The sequence below is a fragment of the Branchiostoma belcheri genome, unplaced genomic scaffold (genome assembly GCF_001625305.1).
Source record: "Branchiostoma belcheri isolate BF01 breed outbred unplaced genomic scaffold, Haploidv18h27 scaffold6, whole genome shotgun sequence".
Lineage (NCBI taxonomy): Eukaryota > Metazoa > Chordata > Leptocardii > Amphioxiformes > Branchiostomatidae > Branchiostoma > Branchiostoma belcheri.
The window spans coordinates 3,730,957-3,751,825 of record NW_017804242.1 but is presented as its reverse complement, the minus strand read 5'-3'; the positions used below and the strand labels follow the sequence as shown (position 1 = coordinate 3,751,825).

General features: G+C 39.8%; 1 protein-coding gene across 5 annotated transcripts in view; it reads left to right on the top strand.

Moving 5' to 3' along the window:
* The window catches only part of LOC109482458 (pre-B-cell leukemia transcription factor 1-like), a 58,420-nt gene that overhangs the window by 33,440 nt on the left and 4,111 nt on the right, over positions 1–20,869 (top strand). For 2 of the 5 annotated variants that reach the window (XM_019785172.1, XM_019785170.1), the window contains exons 3-7: positions 8,818–8,973; positions 9,511–9,617; positions 10,125–10,315; positions 12,759–12,894; positions 15,743–15,938. In XM_019785172.1, the coding sequence (XP_019640731.1) occupies positions 8,818–8,973; positions 9,511–9,617; positions 10,125–10,315; positions 12,759–12,894; positions 15,743–15,938 (786 nt within the window). Of the gene's footprint in view, positions 1–8,817; positions 8,974–9,510; positions 9,618–10,121; positions 10,316–10,843; positions 11,035–12,758; positions 12,895–15,742; positions 15,939–20,869 lie in introns of all 5 variants that reach the window. The other 3 variants (XM_019785171.1, XM_019785168.1, XM_019785169.1) reach the window with 2 other exon arrangements.

Sequence of the window (20,869 nt, the reverse complement as noted above, 5' to 3'; positions counted from 1 at the left end):
TATGTGCAATTCATATCCTGATAAAGCAAGTACTTACAGCATAAGAAGATGATAAATTGTGGATTATAAGCTTAAACAGCAGGGAAAAATCACCTTCCTTAGATCATAAAAATATATTGGATGACCTCCTTTGGTAGAAATAATAGGCATATGAGTCATAAAGGTGTTATGTAAAAAGTTTTGTCAACTGCTGTTCCCAAAAATTCTGCATAAGTCGCTGACCTGTAAGCCTTATACAAATGGTAAATCTATTTTGAATATTCCCCATATATATAACTGACATTTAGCTATGTGTAAGCTATTTAGTTGGTTACATAGCTGACCCCATTATCTCATGGTAAGATCAACCCTTTTGTTTACAGTCACGAGTAGGAAAGGAAAAAAATAATGAACTTTTCACCCCAGTGCAAAAAAATCTGCAGGAATCTTGTAGGTGGGGAGACATTGACAGTTATCAGGGATCATAAATCTGCTGTCCTTTGTCAAACATGAGTGAATCTGTCTGGCTGTTTGTTTTAACACTACTGTGAAATGAGTGGTTTTTCTTGTACCTTGGTGACAATTGTTTTACACACTACTTTATGGACCTGACTGTTTATATTTGTTGGTGAATGAAGATGACACTTCTTTGCCACCTTCCAAAACAAATGAAAAGGCCTTATTCTTTTGATTTTTCTTCTCTCTTTTTTTATAGCATACATTGCAGACAAATTCCAAACTGGAAACCACAAATGTCACAAAGAGAAGCTTTTTATTTACTGACTCAAGGTTTTCTTTTGTAAGGTTTCCTCTTTGCATAAGACAAGAAATGATCACCACTAGGTTTATGGACTTCTGTCCTATAGGGGGGTGAGAAGAAATGAATGTGCTCACTGGACTGAGACCCATTTCGGCAGGACTGTCCTTTCTGATGCAGTCAACCCCTCATGCCATCTCCCTCCCATCTTTTCTTTCAGCAGGGTGGGAATATTCAGGAAAATGCAGAAATTACTGAATCACTTTGGCTGACTCTGAACAGAGAATGTCTCAGAAGTAGTTACAAAATTCAAAGCATGATAAAATCCAGTTGAGTATGTATGCGACAGTTGCACAGTTATAAATGTTGCAGTTTCATTCTTGTATCAGTGAGCCAGTATTCTCTTTGGAAACATTTGTCTACCAAAGCATATCATTAGTTGATAGAAAACAGAGAATGTCTCAGAAGTACTTAAAAAATTCCTAGCATTATAAAATCCACATGAGTATGTATGCGACAGTTGCACAGTTATAAATGTTGCAGTTTCATTCTTGTATCAGTGAGCCTGTATTATTCTCTTTGGAAACATTTGTCTACCAAAGCATATCATTAGTTGATGGAAAACAGAGAATGTCTCACTAGTAGTTACAAAATTCACATGTTACTAGCATGAAAAATTCCATATAAGTGTGTGTGCGACAGTTGCACAGTTATTAATGTTGCCGTTTCATTCTTGTATCAGTGAGCCAGTATTATTCTCTTTGGAAACATTTGTCTACCAAAGCATATCATTAGTTGATGATGGAAAATAAGGTTCAGTTTGACAGAAGAGGGGGAGGGGGGTCTCTGTTTATTCTTGAACTGTCAGTCATATTTTTAGTGACATGTGATGATATTTGTCACCAAAGCCCTGGTATGCATCATACCAATTTTTCATGATTATATGTATGAATCAGTATGCTAATTCATATATTATGATCAAGTAAAGACTAAGAAATTTGACATTGTTTTTTATAATATGCAACCAGAATTTTAGCCCTACCAGATATTATTTGGCCATTTTGCTCATGTGCTCTTTGTAATCCTGCTTTGGATTCACCTAAGGCTTACCTATGAAACTAAAAGCAGACAAGAAAAGACTTTTAAGTGCCGAACTACAGCTCGTGAAGCCGCTCTTTGTCCCTTTAGTACAACCACTTGTGTCTGACAAAGCCGTGTATTTTCCTGGGTATTTCTTCCCTCAGGCATTTTCCCATTTTTTTTAGAATCCACATGATCCAACTGTAGCTGTTCTTACACGTTACCATTTTTAGAAGCATCTCTAATTATGAAATATTCCCTTCTCACAGTGAAGATTTTGATTTAATAAGCATCTCATAAATTCACCATTTGTCAGAACTTGAATGTTAAGCTCCCATTAGCATTGTCCACCGCCCCTGACACGGAATTAACACCTTTTCAGCTCCTTCTTTTATGATTCAAAAATCCCCGTATTTGTGCCATAGATCCACTTTGGACACACTGGAAAATCACCACTGGGGTGGAAAGATCTGTTGCTTGATGAAAAGAATTAGTGACAAGACAATTATACCTATCTTTCTGTTTTGTTCTTGGGGAAACATATGGTCAACAAACCAGATAGATACAAGGCCAAATTTAAACTGGTAAACTGCAGTAATGTTTCTTTGTACAGATAACTACAAACTAGATAGATATGCAAAGAAAACAGAATATATAGACTCTCTAGACAGGTTTTAGTTTCATGTTTACTATTGTAGTTCTGGTGTATGTCAATGATAGTGTAATAAGGGCAAGAAAAGATTCAATCAGGTCAAACAATGCAGTGATAGCAATCTTAATGACTTGTGTAGTTTGGGTGTATCCTGTTATGCAGCTAGCAAGAAAAAAGGGGAACAATACAGCAAGCATTGATACAGTAAACAGTAACTTTGTTGTCGTCGCCGATGTAAGGTTATGTTGCAAACATTGCTTCAGAAAACGGTCTCATGTGGTGAAGACGGCGGTGTTGTTGCTCCCGGTGCACGTGTGCACCTTGAAAAACATCCCCATTGTGCGTACATTCGCCACTTACCTGTGACTTGTTATGTAATCAGAGAGGAGAAGCTAAACAATGAGGAGGGATGCCACAACACCACCTGTCTAGGCTGGCACACCTGCCGGTACAGGTACAGACAGGCATGGCCGAGTCATTATACATGATAACCGACTCCCTGTCAAAACCTATTGTTCTCCGCAAATGGTAGAGATATCAGCCCAATGTGTCTTACATTTCTCCTCCAGGACCATAGCAAAACAACTTCAAACACATTTGTCCCTGTTTACCGGGAAGGCATATCTGACATAGTTGTTGAGAGAAGCCTTACAGCAGTCTCTTATAAATGTCCAGCGAGGGAGGCACTTATACTGTGCTATCGCCCTCCCATACTACTACATTTACAAAATGGTTGTTGACACAAAACAATTTAAAGTTCTCTCGTATTTTTCATCCGTTTGTGGACTGTCCGTTACAGAACCTACATGTGCTGGAAACATCTGTTTTGTGAGCGTGTTTTCAAGTATGTTATCAGCAGTTCAAGTCCGATTGAATAGAGGAATGCATTGCGTGGAGTAGCGGAGGATTGGAATTCATTAAGAACTTGATCAGGTTTGCGGTGCATTCCTCGCAGTCACCTCTAGCTGGGTTCTCATTAGCGCACCTGTCTGTCTGGCCAGCTAATTAAGCCCTTCTGACAAAGTGACAGAAAGCATGCTGATGTTGTTGGCAACTTTTGCTCCAGCTTATCGCATACCTAGATTGTTGAGGGAGCAACTGAAAGAACTTGGAAGGGAAGCAAGGTACGGAGTTTCCGACTACAGATTAAATTTTGAAAGTAATGCACATCCTGGAGAATTTAAAATGGTTCCGGTGAGTAAGCTACTTTGACAGCAGTTCTTTTTTGAGTGTGAAAAGTGGATTTCAAAGATTTTTGTAAAGTTACATATCAGATAAGTGTTGCCAGCCAGGAAGTCTGCACACTTTGGGAGTTCAAAGGATCTAGTGTCGGTGGGAGTTCTGGAAGACTTGTTTCACCAGGAGTTTTAATCTTACATTTGGACTTCGGCGTTCTAGTCTTTCATTGCATCGAGATGTATTCTCATAGTTGAACCTCAAAAGGCCATGTAAAACTTGAAGAAATGTTGTAACAGTTGAAGATAAGAGGGAACATGTGTACAGACAACATTACTGCAGCCATTAGTACTGGCAGAATGACACGCTGTACTCTGGCCCACTTCATGCGCCATAAAACTTGGCCTGTCTGAACCTTTCGGTTTTAATGACCTGCAGCCTGGCGGGAGCGTCCCTAGAAGCCTTCTGACCCCCCTGTGACCCTACATGTATGTGTAACTCTATCTGGGCCGAGGGGGTGGGTGGAAATCTGATCCTCCTGGCTGAAAAGTGTTATCAGGGTCTGGACCATCCCTGTAATCCAGGCCGTGGGAAGGCAATTGTTCACCCTTCATCATTCAAACAGACCTTGTTGATACATGGAGTCAGTCCCTCTTGACCAGTGTTTGAAGGGGTTTAGGAAGGTTTTCAGAAGATTGCAGGACTCCTTTTGTCTGAAGTAATAAATAAATAGAAGTTTTGCAGTTTCTCTGAGCAGCACATGACACCAGTAATTTTGCCTGAGAGTGAGACCTTGGAATATTACAAGATACTAGCTTGAAGCTTTCTTGAGCTAATATTAACATGCATTGATATTACACTACCAGTAGAGTCATAGATCAGACATATTTATAGAGACATATTACTAGACCTACTACTAACATCGCTGCTTGCTATAGGCGTAGTATATGACATTATGCAATACTTGTATGTTTGTCTATTGTCGGACTCATTTCATTTTACTAATGTTGCAACAATGAAAACACTTGCAACAGACTGGAGAAGCATAGATGTTATGGCATGTATTATTATTCTGCATTCCTTGCTCAGAAGCAAGAGTTACACAGTAAGGTGACAGCCTGTTTCGGAAAAATCAAGGGTTTGTCAAATTGTATGGGAATTTATACCTGTTGTGTACTGAAGTTTTTCTTCTTCTCTAGAACCCAAGAGTAAATAAACCTTGATTCAAATATTGACTATCTGTCAGCATTTTGAAGTCTTACAAACAATAGAAGGTCATACAATATGTAGATTTCAGTGTACATTACAGTGAAGTTCAGTTTTGCTAACTGTGGTGGTATACTGTTGTAAGGTCTTGTTAGACACACCACCACATTGAATGAAATGTCCCCTGTCATGGGGATTTCATCCCACCAAGAGTTATTTCAAACTTGACTGGTTCCCTGCTGCCTGGGTATTTGCTAACACAGATTTTGTATCTTCCTTGCCCTTTGAGAGCCAAGATCACAGACTAACAATTTACAATGTGTGTGTATAAACAGGATACTGATCTGGGATGGCCTAAAGTGGCTTGATGCAAACAAGACCAGGCTCAGATTTGTTGGTTGGATAAACATGTGTGGGGTCGCTGGGAGGTCATGCTGGCCCCCCAGGCCCCACGCTAACTGGCAGCTTTATAGTCCAGGTGTCTTTTATAGACCAAAGAAAGATCTGCCATTCAGAAAACCCTCAAACCCTTTCTTTCAATTATATCTGCTGGTGCAAAAGTCGTTACACGCTCTTAAAAAGGAGTTGTAAAGTTTATGATGGTTTTAGAAGCCAGGAACTTTCAAAAACCTGGCTGCAAGGAAGAGCAGAAATTTAACTTGCAAATTGTGTGCTGGACACAAAAAGAAAGGTACCCGGATGTGGTAACGGCTGGTGAATGCCATATTTTTTGTTTATCTGGTGCACAGTGTATATTTTTGTTTATCTGATACACAGTAATATGTGAAAGACTGTTTGTTGACTATGATAGTTAAATCTTACTGTCACACTCACAGGGATTATTTTGTTTAGTAGGATATTTTATGAACATTAAATATGAGAGATACTATGTTTGGAGTAGGTATGAAAGACATTATTGCAAGGAAAAGTTTGTGTAAATATGTGCTCAAGCCTTTGTCAACTAAATGCAAACACAAATATTACCATTTACATAATGGCCATTAGCAGACTCCTTCTAATCTCAACAGCTTGTGTTTCAAATGGGCTCTTCATCGAATTCCTAACAAAACAAAACCAGCAGTAGTGCATGGAAGTGCCAAGGTTCATTCTAAGTTTAATGGTGCCTTGTCACTTGTATTTATAGCCTCGCACTGAAAGATTTCCCAGTTAGTCACCCTCTTAAAGATTTATGGCCGTTTCATCCTACTGATGGGTAAGGTGGTGTCTGTTCAGGAGCATTTTACCAGGGGCTTTCTAAAATATGTATGGATGCATTGCTGTGCCTATCTTGTCATATGATATGATAAGAAAAAAATCACATGTCTTTGTTACACTGTGTGCATGTGATATGTATGAAAAAGTGTGTGAAGCAAACTAACAATACTTATAGGCACCTGTGTTTCTGTCTAACCCTAACATTTAAATTGTTGATTTGTGGACAGATATTATCACAATGAATTTTGTTCATATTCTTTTCAAGATTATACCTGAGCTATATTCTTGTATCAATGGAAGGACACTTTGAGGCTGCACTGTCAGTCTTATAATGAGATCTGGGGCTCCTGCTTGATTGTGTTTTGCCCCCCAGCAAATGATATCGTTTTTAATTAGGTGGTCTGTTCATGCCAGGTATTGTGAGAAGGATTTCGTGTTGAGACCACCCTACCCACCTAGATTCTCAAGATTGAAGTCTGTGCCAAAATATATCAGGTATTAGAACATCCCTGTCATGTGTTGCTGAAGGAATTTGGCAGATAGGGGGGGTGTAGGAATGGGGATTACTGGAGGAATTTGTACCTTGGAGGGTGGCCATATCTGATAAGACAGTTTAAACTCAGATCTTCTGTTAGATAACATCAGGTCGGCAGCAAACCTAATCAGAAGGTGGACTCAAACAAGCCCACTACCTGGGATAATGAGTAAACTAATGAGGCACTTTTATCTCCCGAGTGTTTTTGTATCAAAACAAATGCATATCACATGGTCTCCTCTCCTTGTAGTCTCCATGGATCAACTTGCAATTAATTCTGTGCAATACAAAGGTGAATAGTGAGCTATAAATATCTGATATCAGCTAAATTATGATATAAAATTTAGACTTATATGTATGACTAGAAAGAAATCATGTTAACTCATAGTAACTTGTTTCTTAGCTAACATATTGCAACATGAGTTTTCAGACCCAACATACATGTAGGATTACTCTAGTTCTATGACCATAAATTTTTCTGTTGTTGAAATGTGTAACTGAAAGTCTTACACATGTGTAATTGACATAGTATAATGAATGTATAACGGTTACTTTACAGTTGGGACGTCTTTGTGACTATGACCTTACATGAAGGTCATGTAGTGATGTCCTTCACGTGAAGTCCCTCGGGAAACCCTTAACTTGGTCTAGTGGAAGGTCCAAGCCTCCGTTACCATGGCAGCAGACAGAAGGGTCAGGTATACAACTGGGCAGTGAATTTTTCAAACAAAGGGAAAGAGATAAGGAAAGCTGCACCTGGTTTGTACATGGCAACATTACGCAAACACACAAATAACGGTTGACTTCTGTTTCAATGGTTTAAAAGTAGTTGTCCCTGGCACTCTTGAAGTGTTCTTGCCAGAGTCCTCCACGAATCTTTAGAGGCCACATATTTCTTGTGTACCTGTGAATAAAAGCAACTAGTACCTTAAAGTGAATAAGATTTTAAAAAATATATTCATTTCATTCTACCTTGTGTTGATTTGATGACTTGCACATGCAATAGTATTACCAAATTCATAAATAAATGTAATGGAAAATATAAATAAGATAAAACGTAAAAGACGCAAGTAATACATGGAGCACAAAGAACACCTGTAACCCATGAAAAAGGCCAAATTTTGGGTGAATTGGGTAAGCTGATCTTTCCTGATGTTGGGAATGGGAATTGAATGGTGCGGTCAAACAGCTTTCTACTTCGAAAAGTACGGTAAGGGTTTACTCAGGTGCCACTTGGTAAAGTTTGGATGAATAAATATGATGTTTGCCTGCCCAGCCCATCTGTATTAGATAGTGAAATTCTTGTAACAGTTCTATAGAAGCTTGCACCCAAAAATGTACAGATAATGCTAAAGCATAGACTATCTGTAGTACTGTGATGGAGAATTCTTTGAACTGAAGTTACAGTGCCCAGGTAGTGGAATGTAAGAATCTGTTGTTTTGCAAGTTTTATTGCTCTTAAGATAAGAAGAGTGTTTGAACAAGTAAGAGTGGTGCCAGCCAATACAAGGGTGGTAAAAATGTGTTACTGGGGAAATGGTGTGTGTTTTTAATCTCTGGTGATATCAAGAATGATATACTTCTGTGTACTTGACACAAATGCTGCTGCTTTATTTGGAAACAGTCAGCTTGCTAGGGTAAAAAGGAGTGGATTGTATTTTTCAGCTGCCTGTAGCCATTTTGTGACATTTTCAGTCGGCATGGCTGAAAAATCCAATACAGGATGTTGACTTAGCAAATATGAAATAATTGCTTGGTCAAATAGGAAGATTTCATCTTGTTTGACTGAATGACTGGTTGATCGATGATGTGAAGGTAACAGGTTGTGTGCTAAAATCATTTTAGGTCAAGTGTTGAATAAGAACATGTACCACCAAAGATGGCACCACACAGTGTGCCTTGCTGTGTGGGCTTTGTGCAAAAGCGCCTCCTGTGGCATGTTAGCAAACTGCAGGTTAAGCCCAAGCTGGTACGGTGAACTTTGACCACTTTACCTCCCTCCCTCTATTTGCTGGTCTACTGACCCGGCTGTCCCTGGTTCGAATCCCAGCAAATGTTATGCCATTGACATGTTTTCTTTTAATGTAAGTTATTTCACATGATTATACAACATGTATATGAAAGGAGATATAGATAAAATTCTTCTACATATTTTTTCCAATTGTCTGTGTATGCAAAAAAATTAACCATAAATTCCTCTCCCTGTTGTCTGTACAGTTTTGAGCATCAGAGGTGCACAGGAGGACGAGCCTCCAGACCCTCAGCTGATGAGATTAGACAACATGTTGCTGGCGGAGGGGGTGGCCGGTCCTGAGAAGGGGGGTGGTTCGGCAGCCGCCGCGGCCGCAGCTGCGGCGTCAGGTATCGACGAATGTATGCCAACTTTACTTAATGATTTTGGACGTCTCGTCTGTCTTGTGGAGGGTGCTATCTAACCACATCTGTAATCTAACATTCAAACACCTCTAACTCTTCTAACTCCTAGTGTCAAGTCTCGCGCTTTCAGATGTTTCTCTTGTGATATTCGGTACAACAAGAATTATTTATGATCAAGACTGTATAATTGTAATTGTGTGAAAATCTTCACTCTTCATGATCAACACATTTGCTTGTCACTTCATTTTCATAACTTCTTGCTTTCCATCTTTATGAATAGAAATGTAATGTAGTATTAAAAGTGTTTCTTCGTGAATTATAATCTTTCTGATTATTCTGTTGCTATTACCAATAATAGAGAGTCATTACCGTATAAATTGTGTCATAGTTTAGACATGATAATGATTTCATGGTTGTTATAGTTTACATGGTAATCTGAGCTGTAAGTACTGGTAGCACATATAAATTCCATCCACTCTAGTCTAACTCTAAGTCATACTGATTATGAAAGCTGAGTGTGATGTTTGTTTGCAGGGGGCAGCCCAGGACAGGCAGATAACACAATCGAACATTCGGACTACAGAGCGAAGCTGGCACAGATCAGACAGATCTACCACACAGAGCTGGAGAAGTATGAACAGGTGGGTGAGGAGGGGGCTGGAGAGGGGGGTCCTAGCTTCACTGGGGTGTGTGAAAGAAGGGGGTGGAAAGGAAATTATGATAAGGCAAGGAGTGGTCATTTGGATTATTGGCGTAAGGAGACAGCAATGTAATGTACATTGGAAACAAAAACTGCAAGGGTATAGAATTGTCAGTGATTATACAGTATTTGTAACAGGAAGAATATTGATGATTTGTAACACTGGCCAGTGGCCTGTGAGTTACTCTGTTCTTAGAACTACGCTAATCCATTTTTATATTCAGCTGTACTAGTAATGAAGAACCAAGAATATGAGGTTTACCTACTTGTGGCACAGAGTAAAATGTTTCAATTTGGAAAGATGAAAACATTTATGCAGATTAACTGTATACAGTGAAAGTTTGTTGAATTGTTAATGTTGATGATAGGACCATGCATGCATCGTTGGTAACCTGTGTAGGACGAGGTACTTATGACAAAACCTGCACCTTCTCCCCTTTCTAAGCAGGCCTGTAATGAGTTCACCACCCATGTCGTGAACTTGCTCCGCGAGCAGAGCCAGATCCGGCCAATCGCACCCAAGGAGATCGAACGTATGATCTCCATCATACGTAAAAAGTTTAGCGCCATCCAGATCCAACTGAAACAGAGCACATGTGAAGCCATCATGATCCTTAGGTCCCGCTTCCTAGACGCTAGGTATGTAGAGAATCACACAGGGAAAAGACAGTGCAAGAAAAGAAACGAAAAAGAATGGAGGCCCAGGTATACTAGGGTGGGGCGGCACATTACAGGTGCTGTTTCAATGTACCACACAACAACCAACATCACCTCTTCTAGGCTTCTGCAGTTTTTCTGGTGCAAAGGTTTAGGGAAACGCTGCAAACAGCCATGTCCATTGTCTTTGCCAAACCACTCTCACCGCTTGAACTCCCATGTCACTTCAAAAGATAGATCTTTTGGTTAATTTGGTTTTCAAATCAATGAAAAGCTAGGTCCTTGAAAGAGATGGCCCATTGAGGATGGGCTCCCTTTTACTCTACTCTACAATAAAGCTACCTGCACTCCTAAATCCTTCATAGCCTCCTTGGCAGGTGCAATGAGGGTTCTTGTAGCATGGGAACCTGTACTTTTGTGCCAGAAACACTGGGGTGCGCCGCTGAAGGGTCCGTTTTGCTGATTCTCCGACTGGGACCTTCACTTTCCTGTCTTTCTGTCCCCCCTCAGGCCTGTAACGAGTTTACCATGCACGTGAGAAGCCTGCTAAAGGAGCAGTCCCAAATCCGACCCATAACGCAAAAAGAGATCGATCGCATGGTGTCGATCATCCGACGCAAGTTTAACGCCATCCAGGTCCAACTGAAACAGTCGACATGCGAGGCCATTATGATCCTTAGATCGAGATACTTAGATAATAGGTATGCAGAATCACCACTTTTTTCCTCTTTCTCATGTGTGCCGACACTTCAGTGTGTGGAAGTGTGGAGTCTCGTATCTCTCTCAGCTTCTGCACCAATGATGCCTTAGTCAGAGGAGCATTGGTGACAGGAGACGCTCAAAAGATACAAGATTCTGTCGGTTGATTTCTAACTCTTCAGCCCTTCCACCTGTCTACATCTGCAGCCCTCCTGCAGAATTAGGCAGGATGTGGCTCAACTGTTTTTCCCCGTGAATGTTACTCCAGCTTTCTACAGCTCTGTGATGTTTCTTAGTCTTCTTTTCCTCCCAGTTTCCCTTCGTGTGGTATTTTTTGCAGTCCTCTGATTTGTGCTGTGAACTGTCCTGTGTGTAGTTTTAATCTGGGTCTTTGCTAGGTGGGAGGTGAAGGAAAAGGGTGGGCTGCCTCTACTTTGTAAAATTCTGTAAACACCACGACTAAACCAAAGATTACTCAATTACTGAGCGCAGCCATCATTTGAGCCTCAGATTAACAGTCTTCCCGTTTGTTTATTAACATTATAGCTTCTGAAGTTAGTTCGTAATTTATTTTGCACTTAGTTTGATTCTGTTAATTTTTAACCAATTTCTGACTTTGAATATTTTAACATTTGATTTGAGACATAAATGATTCTTGAAATCCAATTAATGAGTTAGAGTTCTTTTACAAGTTAATGAGTACTGGGCCTTCATTCTTTTATGATTATGTTTTCTTTGCACTTGACATTTTCTTTCTATTTTAAGTTGACTTTCCTTAGTTTTTCTTGTGTTATTTATTTGTAACCTTAAGGCATTTTTCCGCATGCTTGTTCTAAGGTTTTGTTTTGAATCTGTAGAACTAATGCACTTTCCGAGCAGGGCTCGTTTTTCATAAACACAACTGGACTGGATAAGTGGATTAGAATCACTTTGCTTCACAGTAATTAAGCATTTTTCTGCACAAAGCCTAACTAGATTTGTGTTAGCAAAGTAGCTTCAACAGCCAAACATGTCATGGGTTACAGAAAGTGCCACAGATTTCCTGCATTACAACAAGGTAATCACTAACAAAAGTGCCAAGGTCAATTGTGTTCCACATGTTTCAAGTGAGTTCAAATCCTAGTGAAGAGGTCAAATTACTGCAAAGGCTGGCAGCAGATTCGGCCAATCATCTGGTCTAATTATATTTGGATCATGTTACTGGTTTGGAGGCACTGGAGTAAAAGGCCACCTGTTTGAAAATTGACTGAAATCCCACCAGATTGAAACACAATCAGTTCTGAAGGCTTCAGAATGTGGTTTCCTCCCAAAAGGTGTGACTTGATTTTATTAGACAGAGACTTCTTTGGTGGTCTGCAGTCAGTTTTTGGTCTCGAACTGTCCACTTGGCAAGACGGATTCTAATTTTGTAACTCAGGAAAGATGCTTACATCAGGGGATACAACGTATCAAGACTACAGGTTGTAACGCTATTGAACAGATGTTCATGATCAACTTGTGATAGATACGACAATGAGGCACTTTTTGCTGTTGAAGCTATCTTTGGTAACACATTCTGTTGGTGTTAATATCATATCTTCTACTTAAACAGAAAGCTTAACTTTGTTTTGCATGCTTGTTAAGTAATGCTAGCACATTGAAAGGCATTGGTACAAAATATGTCATGTAGGTATGAAGTTGTTTGTCTTTCTCACTTTGTTTGGGTTGTTTTATTCCAACACAACAGACGAAAGCGAAGGAATTTCAGCAAGCAGGCAACAGAAGTCCTGAATGAATACTTCTACTCGCACCTGTCCAACCCTTATCCTAGTGAAGAAGCAAAGGAGGAGCTGGCTAGAAAATGTGGCATCACGGTATCACAGGTACGTCATGGAACAAGCTTACTCTCTGCCCTTACGAGGGTCAGCATGGGGGGATCCGGGCAAAGCTTCATGGTAAATTTAGGAGGACCAGCAACTCACGTGTGCAGACAGTATATTGACTAAAGGTTTTGTGAACATTGGATTGTTGAACTTCCATTTAATTCACGGTGTGTCTTGTAGAACTAGTTTGCGAACACTGACATAACTAGACACTCCATCGGGACTTCTGCCATTCAAATAATTTGTCCATAACACTAACATGAGTTCAGGGTATCAAATACTAGTACCTGCAACTTTGAATTAAAGCATCCAGCTTCACAACTAATTCACAGAAAACATTGAATTAGAGCAGGCCTGCTATGATAAACAGTGAATTGAAGTACCTCATTGAAAAAGGCTTGCAGATCCTCCCATACACGTATGTTAACACTAGCTACAAGTTTCAAATTTTCAAGACTTTTTATTGCTGTTAGGCAAGTAATACCAATCAATGCTGCTTTCTACAACAGATATCACTGACAAATTTTCATACCAAAATGGTGGATACACAATTATAGTAAGTCACAAGTTAACCTTCACCCCAAGTTGACCCAAACAGCTCCCTTATCAACTAATTGCACCTTCCCCACCCTCAGGCAGGTTTGCAAACAATAGATAATCCTGCCCAATTGTCTGTGAGTGGCACTTCCACTCTCATTACCATGCCCAACATAGCATGGATATCTTTTCAGGACTCGAAATTCATTCTTGGGAAAAGGTGCACAAAAATTTTTGGGTGCACCATATCAAACAAAACATAATTAAGAGATCTTTCTGCTCCTCTTCTGAGCTTGGATCCAAAATGGGAGCTAACTTCACAATCTTAAACAAATACTACTAGATTTTATTATTTTTCTGACACTTAGATGCCAAGAATATCCTGTATTCTATTATACATTTGATATGTAAAAAATACCTTCAAAAATATTTGGGTGCACCAGTGCACCCACAGCAAAAAATTGGGTGCACAGCTTCAATTTTGGGTGCACTATGGTGTACATGCACCCAGTATTTCGAGCCCGGCTTTTATACAAAATCTATGGCCTTCCACTATGTACTGTATGTGTAGTTCAGCCCTTGCAATTTTCGAATGTTTTACACATTATTATAACTACATGATAAGGCAGCAAAAGATTTTCTTTTTACGCCATGTACAGAGAGCACATGTACTTGAACATGTATGGTGAGTCAGTGCCCAACCCAGTAATTCGCTAATGACTGTCATAACCACAAAAATAACACGTTTGGATTGTTGAGCAGCCACGATGTTGGTTTGCACTCACGTTAAACCAAACCTACGCTTTACGGGCTCGTAAACCATGCATTAGACTCACCTCATTAACTTGTGTAAACCTGAAATTTACATTAAAAAAGTAATTATTTCAAGACCCTTCTATTGATATGCTTGCTACAGAAGTCTTGAAAGATCTTACTTGTATTTGAAAGAAAAGATGTTCACACCTCGAGGGCAAGGAGAAGTTTATTGCCAAATAATCGTCTGATCCCAGAAGATTTCATCAGACTGAGTGATTAGATATACCTTAATTAGATCCCACCCCCAGGTTGTGATTTTGTGTTGACTGTATATGGTATACTAGTACACTGTTGAGACACAGTAGTAGATATTGAAGTACCATGTTTTGTTTCTTACATGTACTTGAAGTTTTTGTTCAGAAAGACCCTTACTATGTCCTTAGATGATAAGATACAATGTGTTACCGTTTTTTATCTTTTAATTAATTTTCTGAGGTAAATTATTCGATTTGACTGCATGCAATTTCTAATGTCCAACCAAGGACTGTATAATGTCCTTGGTCCAACTAATCTGCATGATTATTGTGTTCCCAATGTTAATGTATGGGATATTGTGGCTGACTGTCTTGTATATATCTAATCCTGTGCAAGTTGACTTCCAGTTTTTGTCACTATCCAGTCGTGTAGTCTGAAGAATTGACTACTGGAACTGTATAAACTGTGCTCCCACAGCTGATTATCCTCTACTCAAAAACTATCCTTGCTTTGACTTTGTTTCTTTCATATCAGTTCCATTTGAGTCACTTTTATTGTTCCCTTCAGAATTTTTTTAGCGAAAGAAAAAGAAAATTTGTTTTCTTTGGTGATTTTTACAAGTTTGGTTACCATTCCGGGGCTTTAAGTATGGTGTGATTTTGCCGTTGCTTATGCTTTCTACGTTCCTATTGATTCTGATGACCAGTGTTTAACTTTGTGGTCAGACCTTTGTTTCAGTGCAGAGGTTCTCTTAATTCCAAACCTATCTGATGTCAGTAGGCAAAACACAAGGGAAACCGCACTGTGTCAGACCCACAGTACACCTTGGCGGCTAGAAATTCATTCACACAACATGTAGCCCCGGATGGTCAAATGTATGATGCAAATTCTAGCAAACTTTTGCAAATTTTGCTGCTTTTTGAATTCTCAGCTTTCCGACTGTATTTGAATCCTTTTCCAGCATTTCTGAAAATCCATAAATTTTTTTAATGTAAAATTGATTGGGAAAGAGCAGTGCCAACATAGCTATAGGTAGAAATGAGGTATGTTACTCTAAGGGACGTCTCTCTCTGTCCTAAAGGTTCAGCTGCAGAACTAGCTGCCCCTCTCTCAACCTAAAGCTGTCTGTCTATGTACTTGTGAATGAATTTGAAGCTTCCTTCTGAAACTTTGATACAGAGGCAGTTTTTCTGGGTCGCAGTAAAGCCAGGAGTAGAACATGGCCCCTCCCCATGTTCTGCTCTGTTCCAGCCTCCGCAGGTTTTACAGCGCCCCCTGTGTTCTTGTGTGTTGCATGCAGGTGTCAAATTGGTTTGGGAATAAGAGAATCCGCTTCAAGAAGAACATTGGGAAGGCGCAGGAAGAAGCTAACCAGTACGCAGCCAAAACTGCGGCCGCCGCTGCCGCCGCGCAGCAGCTCTCCCAAGCGACCAGTGCATCCCATGACAACGCGAGTTCTCCCGGTGACTCCGGAACTCCCACGACACCAACGCAAGGTTATTCTGAGTTCTAGGGTCCAGCCCTCCTGTATGATAGACATTGTTCTTGTGATGCAGTGTTGCCTCTCAGCAACTGTGTGGAACGTATAATACAATCCACAGAGCCTCCTGCCAGGTTCTTTTCTAAAAATGGTGTGATTCAAAATGTTGTGAACAATATTTGTGTATTTTCTGTGACAAGTGACAACAAGATTCTCTGAACAAGTGGCACCAGGCTGCACATGATTCTCAAATGTAAGAGGCAACACTGCATTTCAGATATACCTGTCTTTCCACAAAGTGATCTCTTTGTGTATTTTGTAAGCTTTTTCGTTGTCAAAATTTGGTGTCGTCTGAAAACTGACCAACTCGAGGGAAAAAAATGGAGAAAACATGACTTTTGTGGTGCTGCCAAACTGTTGTGAATCTGGTTGAAAATTTGTGGGCAAGAGAATCACTTTGTGAAAGACTGTGCTAGTTGAAAGGACCATCTCTGAAATGATCTCTGACCTTTCTCTTGGTGTTTTGAGCATTAAAATGACTTGCCTTCAAATAAAGGCATTAACCAATCAGGGTTTAACTGTCTCTTTTGAGAGACAGCTGACAAATTTTCTTGTAAAAAGTGAGAGATGGTTCCTTTGCAGTAGTAAGCATTTAGGAAAAAAATCAAGTATCGAAAAAAAACGTATCCATTCCACGTGAATATTAATTGATTAATTATTACTGTGTAATTATTTTGTAATTTTGTACAAGTAGCTTGCCAGCATTGACATGGCTTGAAATGCTCACCTCTCAATCATTTGAGTTTTACCAAACTTCTTAGATGAAATTTGTCTTGTTAGTCTTCAATGTGTTGAGGTCGGGAAACTGCCAACTGCTCACTGGGAATAGGAAAAAAGGAAATTAATTTTCTTCTTGCCTTGTAAAGGTGTGACAGAAAATACCAGAAAATTTTTCATACTTCGTTTTTCCATATGGATCAGAAAAACATGACGGTAGAAGATCACACATAGGAATTGAAAATTTTGGTAACTTTCCATGTACTACACAATATATCATGTAGTAAACATAAACATCAAGGATGATATTAAGGGGATAAGTTTGCAAACCTCTTCCTGCTGTGTCCTCAAATTTTCACTGTTTACTGCCGACACAGTAGGAGAAGGTTTAATGTTGTATATTGTTTGCTGACTGCTGGGCAGGTAGGTGTGTCTATTGTTCAAATCCTACCCACATACTGAGCCACAGTTTGTACTCATGCACCAGCTTCCTCTGTCACCAACACCATCGTCCCAAAAATTACACCAGCACTGCAGGAAATTACGTCAAAGAATTGTCCGCCACACTTACTCTGTGTGATATCTCTACACCCAAGAAAGCTCTGCAGTTATAAAAGGGTTTCTTTCACTGACAGTGGTCAGTTTCCAAGAAAAATATCTTGAGAATATCGTAATCTCTACAGTGAAGAAGGTAAATGTACTTGAAGTACTGTCCAAATCTAATTCGAAACTGTACATATTATCATGAAGTGCGGAAAAAAAATACAACAGATAAAGTGTGGCAATGGCAGAAGATGCCCATTTTTTTATTTCCCCCCTTGTCTTGAGCAGTTTGCAGTTTTCCCTAGGTTGAATTTCCAGGAGGAATTCTTTTAGACAAACAGTGAATGATGAATTTATGGGAAGTCACACAAGCAGAAAAAATGAGAACGACCAAAATTTCTTGTCCTTTGAATATTGAAACTTCTGCTACACTGGAAAGGAGCATGTTGATGTGTGGATGTGTTTTTGACTGCTTAGGTTAGAGATTTGTCTCGGTGTGAGGCATTGTTATGACTGTATTAATGTTAATAGACATATTAATTCTTGTACTTATTGTATCACTGTTGTCTCTACAAAAAGTTGTATCCATAGTCCATACTTAGGAAACATTGGCCAAAAAAGAAACCTTACTCTACTTCTGTAAGACAAGTCTTGTGATTGGCTAGAATAGAAAATGTGAATTGTTTACATCCTCCAATCTTTGGATGTATCCCTACTTGTCATTGGTAATTGGTATGTTCCCAGTGAAAATCCTCAATTTTAAGAAAAGAAAAACCTATGGGTTTGTGAATTTACTGGGAAGTGTGAATATGATGTTTTAGGGTAGCAATAGACGGAAATCATGGTACCAGCAAAAGTTGGTTACTTTCTTGGTGAAAAAAAATGATGATATTTTTGTTCGGCCCAATAGTAACAAAGCAATGTGATACTGTGAGGTCTTTGTATGATAGGCTAGTAGTATACTATGTTGTGTAGAAGGAACAACAAGGAGGCTGTGTAACATGGGTGTTGTCGTTTCTCTCCATTCCACGCTAGTATCGTGCGACCACATGTGAAGCGTCCGTACAGAAGTCGATGTCTGCTATGAACAAAAAAATCATGTCAACTAGAATCTCGCTTTGATTTTCATACATCTACCTCCGTTTGTTGTGACTCCTGTGCGTGGATATTTGGTATACAAGAAAAAAAAGTAGTAGTTTTACATCTTGTATAGTCATTGAGCATATCCAGAGCTTCTTGTACAGTGTTATTTTTTATGGCAAAGTTGGCTTGTTATGTTGCAAATGTATGTACTTTGTACTTTTTTCCATGGAGTCGTTTTTACCTGTATTGAACCTTGTAAGCTTTTAGACAGTAGGCTAAATATTGTAGGCGTTGACAGGAAAATTTTCCTGGCTTTTGTGCAAATGATTAACCCCTCGCTTGCTGCATTTTGTGACTACATGTATAAGAGTGCGCTTAAGATTGTAGGTCCTTTTAAGTACTCTTAGAAGAGGCAATAAAGGTTAACAAATTGTTGTAAAGCCAATGTCCAGATTCTTTATGCGTTTGTACTTAATTTCATAGTCAATAGCAGAAAAACATACAATGCAAACATGAAAGAGATTAACTCAATGTATCCTAAGTAAGAACAAAGAATAACAATCAACAGTCACCATGGATGGTTTCTTATTGAATGGTCCTCACAAAATAAAAGTTGATATGCTGGACACCAGAAGAAGATAAAACCACAAGAAGCAAAGACTGACGTTACGAAGGGAAGGACATCATGCCTGATCAGACGAACATCTTAAGAAGTTGATTTCCTGTCCCAAGTCGTCTTCAAGACTGGATAAAGAGGGCACAGGTATGACTTCTGTACTTGCTCTGGGCTGGTGTTAGGTTGGTCTATATGTTGCTCTATATGTGATGATATGAATGTGCAAACACATCCACACACGTCTGACACGGCATGCTCCTTTCAGTCCCCAAATCTCAAAAGATCAGGATTTGCGTGGTCAAAAGACAGGATAGGTGAGGGTATATACCCCATTGGAAAGGAGGTACGATCTTGGCACAAGTGTTACTTCAACACTTGTTACTGGATTTCCTTTCTTCACATCTATGTTGTGTCTCAGGTCAGGTTTCTGGCTAGTCTGTGGTCTAAACCCAACCGGTTAGGCTGCCCAGCTCTGATTGGCCGTGATCCTTGATGGGTTTACCAATGACATTCCCTCCTCCTACTCTCCAAGCAGCTTATTTTGTACCTGTTTTAGGCATTTTTATCAGGCTTTCTTTTCTGTTCTTGTGGTGGTATTTTTTTTTTGGACACTGCCCTGGCAGTGATAATGTCTTCCCAAATTGATACTGCCTTGCAGCCACCAAAAGATCTGCTTGGAGATTACCCTCTTTCCACCCTCAACTTGTACTTTCCCTTACCAGTAGCCTGACCTGTGAGACTGCATCAACTGTGCTCTTCAGACGAGTCCATGGGCTTGTGTGAATGCAGTGTGACTGTTTTCATCCTAGATCTTTTTGTGTACTGAAAATCAGTGTAAACATGTATTAAACCTCTTAGTCTTAGATGCTTCAAAGGTTAAAGAAGCTTGCGAGCAAGTCAATTTTGGATGGTTTGATAAACTTGTGTGTGCCTGGGATGGAAAAAAAAATTAACCTCCAAGTCCCACTGGTTTCCCTATGATACCGGTAGCCAAATTTGCCATGTTAAGGGATCATACCTGGTAATATGAGCCTATTGTGACTTGGTTTTAAGCCACCAAGAAAGGATGTGTTGTAGTTACTCCAATAACAGCATGTTGATTTTCGTGCAATCATCGCAATCAAAATCTCCATCCATTCTCTTGAATTAAGCTGTACAAGGCATGGAAAAATATGATAGATCAGAAATATTACTCAGTGAAAAGGGCTGCCAAGGTAGCACTGATTCTTTCTTCCCTGCCTATACCATCTGTCATCTCTATGACAGAATAACCATTTTTACTCCGTGAAGGAGGTCAGGACCTCCGGACGGAGTGTTGTAATCGGCTGATTTTTCATGTTCGCAGTCAAAACACTGGGTTCTCTTCGTGTAATCGGCACGCAATTTTATACGCCGTCTGCGGGCATGCCCGTGTTGATGCACGAATGTGTATTTTTGCCGTTGCTGCTTTCGCGGTCAATGTAATATCGCAGACGCACCCCTACAATTACGAGGCGAATTGGAACGGTCCAGAAAAACGCGTTGTTTGGAATAGCGGGGGGGAGGTAAAAGTTCATGCAGATACGGGGTGGTTTTTATAAGTGGTTCCAGATGTTTTTGCCCATGGTTAAGAGATGCCAAGTTTTTTGGAAGATGTTCGCAGCCAAAACGCATTCTGCCGTACGTCGCATATCTGTGTAATTTCGCATGTGGTGTTGCATTATGTCCGGGATGATGCACGTCTTTTTATTTTTACCGTAGCTGTTTTGATATTGGAGTAAATGGTTATTTTCGAAACATCCCTACATTTACAATCCTGTGGAATAGACCGTAGGTTTAGGCAGTTGTCTGGTAGCAGAGGTACTGTAAGCAGATATCCTGGTTATCTGGCCGGCGGTAGTAACACTCGCGGTGCTTACCGCCACTGTTGCTGGAATTTGGCTTGTTCC